At 40.4% G+C, this 14,671-nt stretch overlaps 1 protein-coding gene across 3 annotated transcripts in view; it reads right to left on the reverse strand.

The window, feature by feature from the left end:
* The window catches only part of hmcn1 (hemicentin 1), a 607,098-nt gene that overhangs the window by 111,313 nt on the left and 481,114 nt on the right, over positions 1-14,671 (reverse strand). For all 3 annotated transcript variants that reach the window (XM_087990747.1, XM_043699541.2, XM_087990748.1), the window contains exons 69-74: positions 11,127-11,323; positions 9,565-9,646; positions 7,003-7,139; positions 5,806-5,947; positions 4,334-4,478; positions 1,111-1,238 (exon numbers count right to left, since the gene is read on the reverse strand). In XM_087990747.1, the coding sequence (XP_087846873.1) occupies positions 1,111-1,238; positions 4,334-4,478; positions 5,806-5,947; positions 7,003-7,139; positions 9,565-9,646; positions 11,127-11,323 (831 nt within the window). The remainder of the gene's footprint in view (positions 1-1,110; positions 1,239-4,333; positions 4,479-5,805; positions 5,948-7,002; positions 7,140-9,564; positions 9,647-11,126; positions 11,324-14,671) is intronic.

The following is a 14,671-nucleotide window of genomic DNA, read 5'->3' on the forward strand; positions in this document are numbered from 1 at the left end:
TAGCATTTGCAGTACCCACTTTTCACCATAAATGATATATACCAGGAATGTGGAGTATAGGTCAAAAACAGAAAAAGAGCAAACTTAACAAGAAATACAAATAAAGCAAGGATTGGGGCACTTGAGGCAATGCTTGCAAAAGCCACTTCATTCAAAGAAGTAAGGATTTATTCACTAACCCCTCCCAACCCCCAAGAACTAATATTTTGCATGCTGCACTTACAGTTAGCTAGAAACTGGTAAGAAAAGCATAGCATTTCTAAGCCTGTTTGCCATATTTCCTTAGGTCCAAAACCAGACAAAGTGAAAATAGATGTGTTGGAGGTATTATTTTAGCTCGCGTTGTAAAGTTTACTTTGTTGATGAAAAATTAATTGAAAATCTTAATTGAAGTCTCTGCTCAGAAATAATGGAGACAAAAATATGGTCTTCTGTTTGGAATCCATAATTTCCTGTTTCCGGGTTTAAAAGTTTCTGACAAAAAAGAAAAGCGGAGTACTGTGGATGCTGGAGATTTCTGAATAAAAGCAGAAGGTGCTGGAGAAGCTCAGCAGGTCTGGCAGCATCTGTGTAACGTGGTGAAACAGTTAATGTTCAGAATCCAATGGCTCTTCTTCAGAATTCAAGAATTTAGAGGTTTTAAAATCAATCACTGAAAAGCAATTAGATGACAAATCCATTAGAAAAAGATTCCTGGATATATCAGTAATGATGATTTGCTGAACTGAAGTTTCATTCCTAAGTTCTTCACACTTCATGGTTCTTTTCTCTTCAGTTGCTCATAGGAGCTTCCCATTCCAATTTCAATAAGTCATGAGCAATATGACGAGAATGCATGAGGTGTTTCTCATCACCACTGTCATTTGACTAAAGCAAACAGAAGTCTTCACGTTGAAGGATCCTCTGCCCCTAAGCAGCGTTTTCTCTCAAGATTCCAGCTCTTCCACAATCAATGCAGAAAATTTGCAGGTTCCCCTTTGTCCATGGTTCAAAACCCTGAGCACGGGACCCTTATCTTAGTCTGTAACTTTCAAAAGGAAAGATAGCTAGCCCAAGATCTCAAATGATCCTGTTATTGGTAATTTTGGCTACGATTTGAAGAATATTTACCATAGACTTGCACATCAATTCGCTTACGAGCTGTTCCAGCTGCATTGGTTGCCATACACAGATAACGACCTGTATCTGTTACTTGAGTTGAGCCAATACGCAAAGAGCCATCACCAAGGAATGAATACCTAATGAGAATAAAAGTATCTGTATTACTTTAATGTGGCAATATTTCAGAAAAGTCTCAAAGTGCTTCACAAACAATTTGGGTTGCAGCACTATTTTCATCAAATACTCAGAAACATTTTGTAGAGGCCCATAATCCTATGGTAAGAAAATAATTAAGCATTGGCCAGAAAGGTCCAGAGGCATTTATGTTTGTCTTGTCCAATGCCTACTCTCAAAATGCTGTAGCCAAACTGATAGCTGCTGAAATGTTCTCCTAATTTCCCACGTACAATTAAATGATATGAAGAGCACTGGTGAAAGTAAATGGTTTTATAAAAGATGAAGAGAAAGTTGTGTTACATATTTCTCAAAAGAGCTTATGGCATCAAATTCTACTTTCTAGTTTTAGCAGAGTCATAGTAATAGGCAAGGTAGTACAGTAATTATTAACAGACTTGAAGGGAGATGGGAATGTAACAAATTTTAACTAATTGAAAAGGAGGAGGGTGAGGAAGAACAAAAGGGAAGATCAATGATAACATGGAGGATGGGAGAAATGAAATGCCAAAAATATTTCACAGTACAAAACACAAAGGGTGTGGTATTGCTTCTAGTTTGAAAAACAATGTCTGATGTGGATGTGAAGGGAAGAATGATGATCAGCTGTGTGCGAAGGATCATGAACAAACAATTAGGGGAGTTCACAGTCTGACACTGTTGGACTTCATGGTTAGTTCCAAAGCTGTAAAGTGCCTTATCAAAAGATGATGTGCTGCTCCTTGAGCTTGCACTAAGCTTCATGGAATAACAGTAACCAAGAATAAACTATATAATCTCTTTGGCTTTTGCTCTGATACACCTGAGATCTCCGATCTTCCTCCTCATTTAACCTTCCCTTGACTTCTTTTCTATTCCACCTGTCCCTTTCCACATTTTTATTCTGTACAGACCCAGTACTTTCTGCCTCTCTCTTCAGTTCTGAAGGAAAGTTATATTGGACTGAAAACATTAGCTGTTTTTCTTCTCTGCACAGATGTGGCCATACCTGCTAAGATTCTCCAGCATGACTTTCTTAGGGCAATTAGGAACTGGGAATAAACGTTAACCTTACCAAGCAATGCATCAAATTGAGAAAACATTTTAAAAATTACTTCATTTAAAATATTCTGTTAAAATACTAGAAAAAGACATCAAATAGTTATTTGGCATCATTGATTGTGATTTCTGCCCTCACATGATTAACAGTTGTAGAGTCATAGAGGATGGAAACAGACCCTTCGGTCCAATTAGTCCACGCCAACCATGTTCCCAAACTAAACTAGCCCAACTTGTCTGCATTTGGCCCATATCCCTTCAAATCTTCCCTATTCATGTACTCATCCAAATGATTTTTAAACATTGTAACTGTATCTGCATCCACCATTTCCTCTGGCAGTTCATTCCTCACACTAACCACTGTGTAAAAAAAGTTGGTCCTTGTGCCCTTTTTGAATCTTTCTCCTCTCACCTTAAAAATATGTCCACTAGTTTCCCCATCCTAGGGAAAAGACCTTTGCTATTCACCTTATCTATGCCTCATGATTTTATAGATCTCTCTAAGGTCACTCCCCAACCTCCTACGTTCAAGTGAAAGAAGTCCCAGCCTATCTTTATAACTCAAACAGTCCATTCACGGCAACATCCTGGTAAATCCTTTTTGAAGTCCCTCCAATTTAATAATATCCTTCCTATAACAGCATGTCCAGAACTGCACACAACTCCAGAAGAGGCCTCACCAACGTCCTGTAAAACCTCAACATGAAGTCCTAACTCCTACACTCGGAATTCTGAGCAATGAAGGCAAGTTTGCTAAATGCCTTCTTAATCACCCTGTCTACTTCTGACATAAATTTCAAACAATTATGTATCTAAACTTCTGGGTCTTGCTGTTCAACAACAGTACCAGGAGCCCTACCATTATTTGTATGTTTGATTTACCAAAATGCAATACCTTGCATTCATTCAAATTCAACTCCATCTGTCACTCCTCAGCTCATTGACCGAATTGATCAAGATCTTTATGTAATATTAGGTAACCTTCTTCACTGTCCACTAAACCACCAATCACCTGCAAACTTACTAACTATCCCTCCTATATTTTCATCCAAATCACTTATACAAAAATGACAAACAAAAGTGGATCCAGTACCAATCCTTGTGGAATCCCACTGGTCACAGGCCTCCAGTCTGAAAAACAACCCTCCACCACCACCCTGTCTCCTACCATAAAGTCAATTTTGTATCCAATTGTCAAGCTCACCCAGAACCCCACGTGATCTAACTTTATTGATTAGTCTACCATGCAGAACTTTATCAAAGGCTTTACTAAAGTCCAAGTAAACAACATCTACCTTTCTGCTCTCAATCTTTTTCGTTGCTTCCTCAAAATACTTAATCAGGTTTGTGAGATATTATTTTCCTTGCAAAAAAAGTTCTATTTTAATGCTGTCTTTTATTTGTTCAAATGATTTTGCCTCTCAACAATGATCCTTTCTTTGGAGAGCAAGTATAAGGAATAAAAATTAAGTTTTGGTTAGTCAATATTTCCCAGGCAAGTAAAAAGTAGAAGCCATGAGATGCAATAATAGCAAATTTATCATAGATCAAATGTAGATAGGTTATAAATATTCCTTAGGCTCCAATATGGTCCGCAATGAGACAGACTGCCAATGATCTCTGGGATGATTTATGATCTGTTTGGAGAAAGTGAGGACTGCAGCTGCTGCCGATCAGAGTTGAGAATGTGGTGCTGGAAAAACACAGCAGGTCAGGCAGCATCCGAGGAGCAGACGAAATAGATGTTTCAAGCAAGAGCCCTTCATCAGAAATGGCTCTTCGGGCTCTTGGCCAAAATGTCAATTTTCCTGCTCCTCGGATGCTGCCTAACCTGCTCCGTTTTTCCAGCACCACACTCTTGATTATGATCTGTTTTGTCCACTGAATGAAATTTCAAATCCTGTTGCTAATATCTTTTTCTTTAAATTAAAGGCTTATCAGCTTTTCCCCAGATACTCTTTCTGAAATCCCACACCCAAAAATAAATCAAAGTGTGTAAAAAACAAAAGTGATTTCTGACCGCAGGTTGCTTGTTGAAAGAATAGTACCATCCTTTCTCCAGGTGACCTGAGGAGTTGGTACCCCATCTACCACACATTTCAGTACTGCTAGCTGGTTCCTGTGGACGATCACTGTCTGTGAACCTTCTTTTATTGTTGGAGCAACTGCAAGTTGAAGGCAGATGATTAGTGCTAATTTATTTTAGTTATAGTTGCAATGTTAGTCATAAATAAATAACCTCTTTGAACAAACAAGGAGTTTCTATAGTTAACAATGAAAACCTTCAAAGCCATATTGCATAAATTGTAAGGATGACTGACAGAGTCCTCTCATTTTTAAATTCATTTGAACTCTTTAAATAATACTGTCCAGTGACAATACAAGCTTGAGATAATGCGTGGAAATTAATGATCGATTAGTGGCAAGTTTAGAGGTGGGGAGACATTTAATTAAATGGGAGTGTGTGGGATTGTGATACAGCTCCTTCCCATCTCTGCCTGATTAACTCTAATCAGGAAAGCTCATAGATAGGTCTTAAATGGAGAATTAATGACTACTTGAAAGAGACTTATTCATCCTTTTGCTGGGTGCCTCACCGATCCCAGCCTACCAGCATGGTAAATATGCATAAGTGTAAGGTCTGGGTTGCGTGCTCAAGTCAACCTTGCAGGACTGCAGCCTGTCAGGTGACAAAAGGTGAAGAACGATGACCACGGCACAACGTGATGGTCTGCAGCAATCCAGAAGACAATTGTGGTAGAGTTTGATTGGTCAAGGGGATATAATGTAGGTTTAGCATGATTGGTTATGCTAATATAACAGGGATAGGGCGCAGTTTTTAGAACAACATAAACATTAAAGTACTCTCGCTGTTCTTGGGCTTTTAGGGTTGCCTTCTCTGATGGCCATAGTGTTTGTTTGCAAATAAAGGCTTATCATCTTGAGGAATTCTCTGCGTCTCCTGGCCATTTCTAAAAGGTGCTATCACTAGCTGGTACAATATTAGCAGCTAACACACTTGGCACTGATGGCAATAGGAGATGCAGGTTTCTGATTGGCTAGAAATTCTCACAGAAAGTGCAATTTTTGCACCAGGGTCTTTAATCATAGAGAAGCCTAGCACTGGCTACTTCAGTACCTGATAGGCATTTAATTCCAGTGAGCTTTCTTCAATGGAGGCTACCATGGTCTGCCACCAGTTCTTCAGTTGGCCAGTGAAACCACACGCCCCTCCTACCATCTGTTAAATTCTGTTCAATGACCTTTGAGTCCCAAACATCTAACAGGTACCAATAATTTGTTAAATTTTGAGTGTCATCCTCTTACTTATTGTTTGGCTTCAACAATCCTTCTGTGATTATGGCAGCAATCTCAAAATCCAAATAGTCATCAATATTTCAGAATAATATCCTTTTTTTGTCATGATAACTGAAAACAGTGACTGTGATAATGATCATTTCTCTTAGCTAGAGATTTTGCATGTATACTTACCATTCACTGCTAAGGTAAATTCCCTTGTCATGTTTCCCGCAACATTGCTTGCAACGCAAGTATATTGAGCCGAATCCGCAAGCTCAACATTATTAATCTGAAGGTATCGCCCACTGGATAGGATGCGTAAACGAGGGGTGGCCTACAGATTCAATTCAAAAAGAAGCATGAAGTCACAGCTGATGCTTCTAAATCTTGTTGGTTCATGAATAGGAGGGAGAGGCTTTGTGATGAACCAGCGGTGACCAAATGTTTTGGTTATTCTGAATTCTAATCACAACATGAAGCAGCAAACTCGCTGCCTGTGTATCAACTTGCTCCAAATCCTGTTCACTCATCACACCTGCATTTGTTAAGCAACATTGATTCTTGCTAAACCAATGCTTTGAATTAAAAGTTCTTATCTTTGTTTTCTAATTCCTCCATTGCATCATCACTTCTTATTTCTATGATTCTAGAACCCTTCATGATACATGCATACCTCATATTCTGTTCTCTTGAGTTTACAAAACTTTTCACTGTGCCTCACTACACGTGACAATAAATTCAATTCAATTCAACCGATTTTCCACTTTTGGTGACCAATAGCTCCGGAAATATTTCATTGAATCATTCTGCCTCCTTACCACTCTTTGTTCCAACTTATCTTAAAATTTACCCGATCAAACCTTTGGCCAACTGCCTTAGTATTGATGTCACATTTTGTTTCATGACACTCTTGTGAAGCACCTTGTGGCATTTAATGGTGCTATATTTAAAAATATTGTTGTTGTAGAGGTAAGCTGCTGATTCTGTTGCAGGCCTTTAGAAACCCACTATCAAGACGGGTTCAATTTAAGTTTGCTATTGAAGGCTTCATTCATCACTATTTTGAAAACAGATTAGTCAGTCATTAGTCTGATTGCTTAGTTTGCTACACATTTTCTATAGATACATGGTTTTATTACTCAGAATTCCAAAAATAATTAATTATGCGCTAAATATTTCAACAATATGATAAAGTCTTACAAAAATATAATTTATTTTCTTTTATTGTAATTACCTAAATTTTCATTTGTAATGCTAGCAACAATTTTGTAGTCACTTTGAATATTAGGATAGACTTCAATCTATTAATCCAGCCACAAGGAACGTTTAAAGGTCTTGCAATACTCCCGAAAACCCATTAACTTATATTTACACAAAGTAACTATTTACCTGGAGTGGCTTTCCGTCTTTTAACCAGGTTAATGTTGGAGGTGGTACAGCATCAGACTTGCACTCCAGGATTACCTGTCCATTCCGCAGCACAGCCAAGACCTGAGGCCCACTTTGACCAGCAATGTTTGGTGGCACTGGAACAAAAACATGAGTAATCAAAATAAACTAGCCATTCACATTAGAATTCAATAAATATTCCCTACTTCTTAAAACAGAGTCTGTTTGATTTTTGGAAAATGTTAGAGGGGTATTAGTGTCACTCACAAACTAGGTAATATTTATGATTGGCTTTTCTGGCCTATTCAACAGACATCTAAGTTTACAAACCACACAGTTCCACTGAGAAGTAGGTAGAGCTCAACAGGCAACTTAATCATAAAGGGCAGTTCCCCAATTAAGTGAGATCACCTGTAGAGATAAGACACCAGAAATTTCCCTCCCTTTTGATTCTCCATGCCTGCTCCATTGCATCAATAGGCCCTGAAGAGAGGTGAGTGGATTGTGGGGGAGTTGCAAGCATACCAGTGAGGGACAGAGGAGGGTGATCAGAAGCTAGGATAGGAGGGCTTCCTCTTCCCGATGTTTGATTCCTCATTCAGCCACTGCTTGTAATTAAGGAATACCCAGGGGGCCTCCAGAGGGTTGCTGTACCAGTTTCTGGAGTCACAGGAGATCCATCTTATTATTGTTTAATTCTGACAACACCATTAAATCCTATGTCCAAGTATAATTGGATTTAGATAGCTTCTTAACAAGCTTCTTGACTTCCTGCCTGTTAGTGGATAGCTTTTCAGTGAACGTCCCTTCTATCTGCATACTTACCCTGTAGCAGGAAAGCTGTCTCATGTTATCAAGCACCTGCCTTTCTGTGCACCCTCTGGAGCTCCATTAAATTCCATTTGAGAAATAAACTCCACAGTACAAGTTTGACTCATTTCACAGTATTACATGCTATAATAGATGATAAAATTGCATCTACAGAGGAACCTCGATCATCCGAATACCAATTATCTGAAAATCGGATTATCCGAAGGAGATTTTGAGGTCCCGATAGAAACATTACATCAAAGACTTGTTTCCAACAGTGATCGCGTTTTTTGTTTACAGTGATTAAACAGGCACCGTCTCCAAAAGACTGACCACCTGCCCTCTTTCTCTCCCCACACTTTCCCTGGAGTTCTACAGAGGGGTGTACCCTAAACTCCCTTTCCCCAGATAATCTGACCAACATTGTCCTGTACAGGGCAGAGGTGGAACCTGTCAAAAAGTTGCAGTAAAAAGTTTTTGTGTGTGTGTGTGTGTGTGTGTGTGTGTGTGTGTGTGTGTGTGTGTGTGTGTGTGTGTGTGTGTGTGTGTGTGTGTGTGTGTGTGTGTGTGTGTGTGTGTGTGTGCACGCGCACACACTATTTGGAGACTTACCCTTACAAAGGCGGCAGTAGTAGCAGCAGTCTTATTGTTGGTGTCCAGTCTGGCTGCCCAGGAGAGGGGGTGAGGCAGTGCTGGACGGGGATGGGGGGGGGGGGGGGGGGGGGGGAAGGGGGGGCGGGTGACAGTGTTGGACGGGGTTGGGGGGCGGGCACAGCGAGCGGGGCAGTGTTGGACATGGAGGTGGTGTTGGAAGGGATTGGGGTTGGGGGCGGGGGTGTGGTGTTGAATGGGGTTGGGGAGTGGGGGCAGTGTTGGACGGGGTTGGGGGGGTGGGGGGCGGTGTTGGATGGGGTTTGGGGCACGGGGTTGGCCAGCGGCAGTGTTGGGAGGGGGGGCTCACGCACGGTGTGCTGTTGCAGTCTCCTGAACGGGGAGCAGATTTTTAAAACTCAGAGCCCCAGATGAAAGGCATTTATTTAACCAAATAATCGATTATCCGAGCGAAATAGTGCCTGCCCATCTCGTTCAGATAATCAAGGTTCCCCTGTACTTGAAGGGTTTCTCATAGTCACTTGAGCGTACAGAACCTCAGTATTACTACATAAAGGGATATGCTGTTAATAGTTTTCATATCTTGATAAATCTGAATTAACTTCATAAGTTCAATTAGACTTGGCAGCGTCATATTGTAACTATGAATCGGCATTCTTCCACTAAAGTTTTAAATCAAGACAAATTGTTAGATTATCAAATTTCAAAGAGAACATAATTTATACTGCATGCGAAGAAGATACTGATTGGTTGGCAAGTGGACTCTGATTGCTTGAGACATTGCCATTCCAATATAGTATAAATTGAAGCCATTTTTGAAATTTGACATTCCTGCAATTCTGTCCCATGAGTGCAAACAAACTGCTTCGACAGTACATCTCTTGGCTGTGTAATATAAAGGAGGCTGTGTAATGTAAAGGAGGCTGTGAAATCTCTTGTTTTTACGAAACTTGCAGCCAACATTAATGCCAAGATGACACTGGAATTATACATGGCAGATGCACACTAAAATTAAATCAAAAATGCCTGTGCTACACGAAAAAAACAATTAAGCTGCTCAGGGATTTTAGAATTCAATTGAAACACAAGCATCAATTGTACCTAAAACTGATGTTGAGTCTGAGTGTTTTGTTCACTTACCATGTACTCTTACCAAATACTCTCTGTCATCGTCTCCTGCTGTACTGGAAGCCAGACAAGTATACCGACCTGTATCTTGAACCTGCCAAGTATACAAATGTGTTAAACAAAACTGTACTTTTTAATGGTTTATTTTTGCATATTTACACTGTATCAATACCCATACTGAATGAGGAGGGAGATTGCTGAAATGACATGGAAACACCTGAAGAAATAGTCTCATATCACCTCAGTAACATTCTGACTGAGGTAAATTCTTCAAACATTGATAAGATTTCATTTTGCTGAAGAAACAAATACACGATTAAACATGAGGGAACCTCTTGAGAGAATCTTGCCGAGCCTTCAGATCTGTGTTAGCTCACCAGATGTGCCACGTAGGCTATGCTTCAAAGTAGCAGTGGTCTTAAAATAACACCTCTGGTATAATAGTCCTTATGTGTCTGAATTGATCTTTTCATTATTGTTCTTTACTAAAATGTAAACCCTCCAATCAGATTTGGTGAGGTCACATTATAACATTTATGCAATAAATTAAATGACTCAGCATTCTGAGACTCAAATCTTATGCATTGGAAACTTGAGTATCAGAGGTTATGCATTATAAATGTACAAGATTTTCCATCTGTTAGATTCAATGGTTGGAAAATCACATGGGCAAACTGAGCTCTAGGTCTGAATTTCTGATATTCTGAACTTTTTTTCTCTTTATTTACCCCTTATATCAAACAATTCAATGTAGAGTGTATATACAGCAATTAAATGAGTTATCTTGTCAAAACATTTTAGTCACACTGCATTAACACAAAGTACAAAATGATAGTGGTTTGAAATAGTAAGGACAGATATGAATTAGATTAGATTAGATTACTTACAGTGTGGAAACAGGCCATTTGGCCCAACAAGTCCACACCGACCCGCCGAAGCGCAACCCACCCATTCCCCTACATTTACCCCTTTATCTAACACTATGGGCAATTTAGCATGGCCAATTCACCTAACCTGCACATCTTTGGACTGTGGGAGGAAACCGGAGCATTTGGAGGAAACCTACGCAGACACGAGGAGAAGGTGCAAACTCAACACAGTCAGTCGCCTGAGTTGGGATTTGGACCCGGGTCTCTGGTGCTGTGAGGCAGCAGTGCTAACCACTGTGCCACCGTGCTGCCCATTGTGTTGATCAAGCATGAGACCAGTTTGAGGAAGCACTTGTGCATTTAACCTACACAAACTTCACATTTTAAACTTTAACAAATCCCAAGAGCTCCCAATAATCTTTCAGTTTATAATATCACTGAAGAGCAGACAGACTAGTTAGTTCTTTCTTAAAATAAAAGTTTTGACAACACTCTCTATAATTACAGAATGGTGTGGAGATGTCAGTTTAACCCACATTTACTGACTCAGTCTGGGGCAGTATGAATACCAACAATGTAAAAGTATCAAGAGTCCTTATGGAGAGCATTTACACAACCTTAATTTCCAGTTATTTGTAGAAATAAAAGGAGAATATAATCTGAATTAATATTTTTTCTCTGGGAACCAACAATGATTTAGTGTACCTGGGCATTTAATATTCTCAACACTTGACCACCACGAAGGATATGAACGGAATCTGTGTGTGGCAGTGGCCTTCCATCCTTAATCCAAGTCAGTGTGGGAGTTGGGATACCACTGGCAACACAGTGAAGTTCGAGAGGATTGTTCACAACTACAGAGGCTTCCTCTGTGAAATTGGAGTTATTTATACGAGGGGGATCTATAATGAAAAGATTTTAAAAAATCTTAACTTCATATTTTTAACTCTTCTTGCCAAGTTATTTGAATTAAATGAACTGAAGAATGAAAACCAGGAGACCAAACCTGACTGGGTTCAAACTTAAAATAAATAAAGCAGTTGAATTACGGGCATAGGACCTGAAAATAAACTAATTCCATTGAGTGGAGCTGTAAACAGTTATCAGCATTTTTGTTCTGCTTACTATTCAATATTTCAATATCACCATTTTCATTCTATATTATTTGCCATAATGGACCTGCATTAAGATTAATCTCTGCAACAACAAAACTAGAAGAAGAAACATATACCATCATTGAATAACATCATGGCTGATCGATCTTACATTCGACACTATCTTCCTGCACATTCCTATATCCCTTATGTTTTCATTTGCAGAAATCTATTGATCATAGTCTTGAAGAAGACTGAACTGGAGGTGGAGGTTGGCAAATGTGGTGCCACTGTTTAAGAAGGGCGGTAAAGACAAGCCAGGGAACTATAGACCAGTGAGCCTGATCTCAGTGGTGGGCAAGTTGTTGGAGGGAATCCTGAGGGACAGGATGTACATGTGTTTGGAAAGGCAAGGACTGATTAGGGATAGTCAACATGGCTTTGTGTGTGGTAAATCATGTCTCACAAACTTGACTAGGTTTTTTGAAGAAGTAACAAAGAAGATTGATGAGGGTAGAGCAGTAGATGTACATAGAACATAGAACATAGAACATAGAAGAATACAGCGCAGTACAGGCCCTTGGGCCCTCGATGTTGCGCCGATCCAAGCCCACCTAAACTACACTAACCCACTATCCTCCATATACCTATCCAATGCCCTCTTAAATGCCCATAAAGAGGGAGAGTCCACCACTGTTACTGGCAGGGCATTCCATGAACTAACGACTCGCTGAGTGAAGAACCTACCCCTAACATCAGTCCTATATCTACCCCCCCTTAATTTAAAGCTATGCCCCCTTGTAATACCCGACTCAATACGCGGGAAAAGGTTCATACTGTCGACCCTATCTAACCCCCTAATCATCTTGTACACCTCAATCAAGTCACCCCTAAACCTTCTTTTCTCTAGTGAAAACAGCCCCAAGTGCCTCAGTCTTTCCTCATACGATTTTCCTTCCATACCAGGCAACATCCTGGTATGGAAGGAAAATCGTATGAGGAAAGACTGAGGCACTTGGGGCTGTTTTCACTAGAGAAAAGAAGGTTTAGGGGTGACTTGATTGAGGTGTACAAGATGATTAGGGGGTTAGATAGGGTCGACAGTATGAACCTTTTCCCGCGTATTGAGTCGGGTATTACAAGGGGGCATAGCTTTAAATTAAGGGGGGGTAGATATAGGACTGATGTTAGGGGTAGGTTCTTCACTCAGCGAGTCGTTAGTTCATGGAATGCCCTGCCAGTAACAGTGATCTATATGGACTTCAGTAAGGCGTTTGACAAGGTTCCCCATGGGAGACTGATTAGCAAGGTTTAATCTCATGGAATACAGGGAGAACTAGCCATTTGGATACAGAACTGGCTCAAAGGTAGAAGAGAGAGGGTGGTGGTGGAGGCCTGTGACAACTGGAGTGCCACAAGGATCGGTGCTGGGTCCTTTACTTTTTGTCATTTACATAAATGAGTTGGATGCGAGCTTAAGATGTACAGTTAGTAAGTTTGCAGATGACACCAAAATTGGAGGTGTAGTGGACAGTGAAGAGGGTTACCTCAGATTACAATAGGATCTAGACCAGATGGGCCAATGGGCTGAGAAGTGGCAGATGGAGTTTAGTTCAGATAAATGCGAGGTGCTGCATTTTGGGAAAGCAAATCTTAGCAGGACTTATACACTTAATAGTAAGGTCCTAGGGACTGTTGCTGAACAAGGAGATCTTGGAGTGCAGGTTCATAGCTCCTTGAAAGTGGAGTCGCAGGTAGATAGGATAGTGAAGAAGGCATTTGGTATGCTTTCCTTTATTGGTCAGAGTATTGAGTACAGGATTTGGGAGGTCATGTTGCGGCTGTACAGGACATTGGTTAGGCCAAGATTTACAAGGATGTTGCCAGGGTTGGAGGATTTGATCTATAGGGAGAGGTTGAACAGGCTGGGGCTGTTTTCCCTGGAGCGTCGGAGGCTGAGGGGTGACCTTATAGAGGTTTATAAAATCATGAGGGGCATGGATAGGGTAAATGGACAAAGTCTTTTCCCTGGGATCAGGGAGTCCAGAACTAGACGGCATAGGTTTAGGGTGAAAGGGGAAAGATATAAAAGAGACCTTAGGGGCAACTTTTTCACGCAGAGGGTGGTACGTGTATGGAATGAACTGCCAGAGGATGTGGTGGAGGCTGGTACGATTGCAACATTTAAGAGGCATTTTGATGGGTATATGAATAGGAAGGGTTTGGAGGGATATGGGCCGGGTACTGGCAGATGGGACTAGATTGGGTTGGAATATCTGGTCAGCATGGACAGGTTGGACTGAAGGGTCTGTTTCCATGCTGTACATCTCTACGATTCTCCAACGCACTGGGCTGATGTTTTCAAAGAGTCACCACTCTCTACGAAATTACTTCTCATCTTCATTGTTAATGGCCAGCTCCATTTTCTGAGATTCTGACAATCCCGGCCAGAGGAAACATTATTCCTGCATGCACCCTGTCAATCTTGTTAAAATGAGATACCTTTCATTCTTCTAAATTTCAGAGAATACTGACCCACTCAATTTTAATCACAGCACAATACCTCCATCCCGCGAAAGTATGAACCTTTGTTTCCACGACTCGCAGCAAGTACATCTTTGTATGGATAAAGAGACCAATACAGTATAAAATTCTCCAGATGTGGGCTCTCTAAGGTTCCATCTAACTGCAACATGATATTGTTACTCCTATACTCAGATCCTCTTAAAAGCAAGTCTAACAAACCATTTGTCGCCCTAATGGTTTCTGTGTCTGCATGTTAAATTTCTTTGACTCATGATCAAGTACACAAAGTTCCTCGGAAGTTCATCACTTCCCAATCTCTCAGCATTTAAGAAAGGTTTCATATTTCTGTTTTCCAATCAAAATGGTTAACCTCACATTTTTCCAAATTGTATTCCATCTGTCAAATTTTTACCGATGCCCTTAATTTCTCTAAATCCCTGGAAAGCATCCTTGCATAACCTCACAGCTTTGAATTCCACCTAGTTCATGTCATCTACAGACTGAGAAATATTATTCTTACACACCATATCTAAATTGTTGATACAAATTGTGAATAGCTTGGGCCAAAGCACTGATTCTTGCAGTAACCACCAATCCACAATCTGCAAACCTGAAATGACACATTTACTC

The sequence above is a fragment of the Chiloscyllium plagiosum genome, unplaced genomic scaffold (assembly GCF_037043375.1).
Source record: "Chiloscyllium plagiosum isolate Xiang-an unplaced genomic scaffold, Cpla_swu_hap1 HiC_scaffold_9, whole genome shotgun sequence".
In the NCBI taxonomy this organism is placed as follows: Eukaryota; Metazoa; Chordata; class Chondrichthyes; order Orectolobiformes; family Hemiscylliidae; genus Chiloscyllium; species Chiloscyllium plagiosum.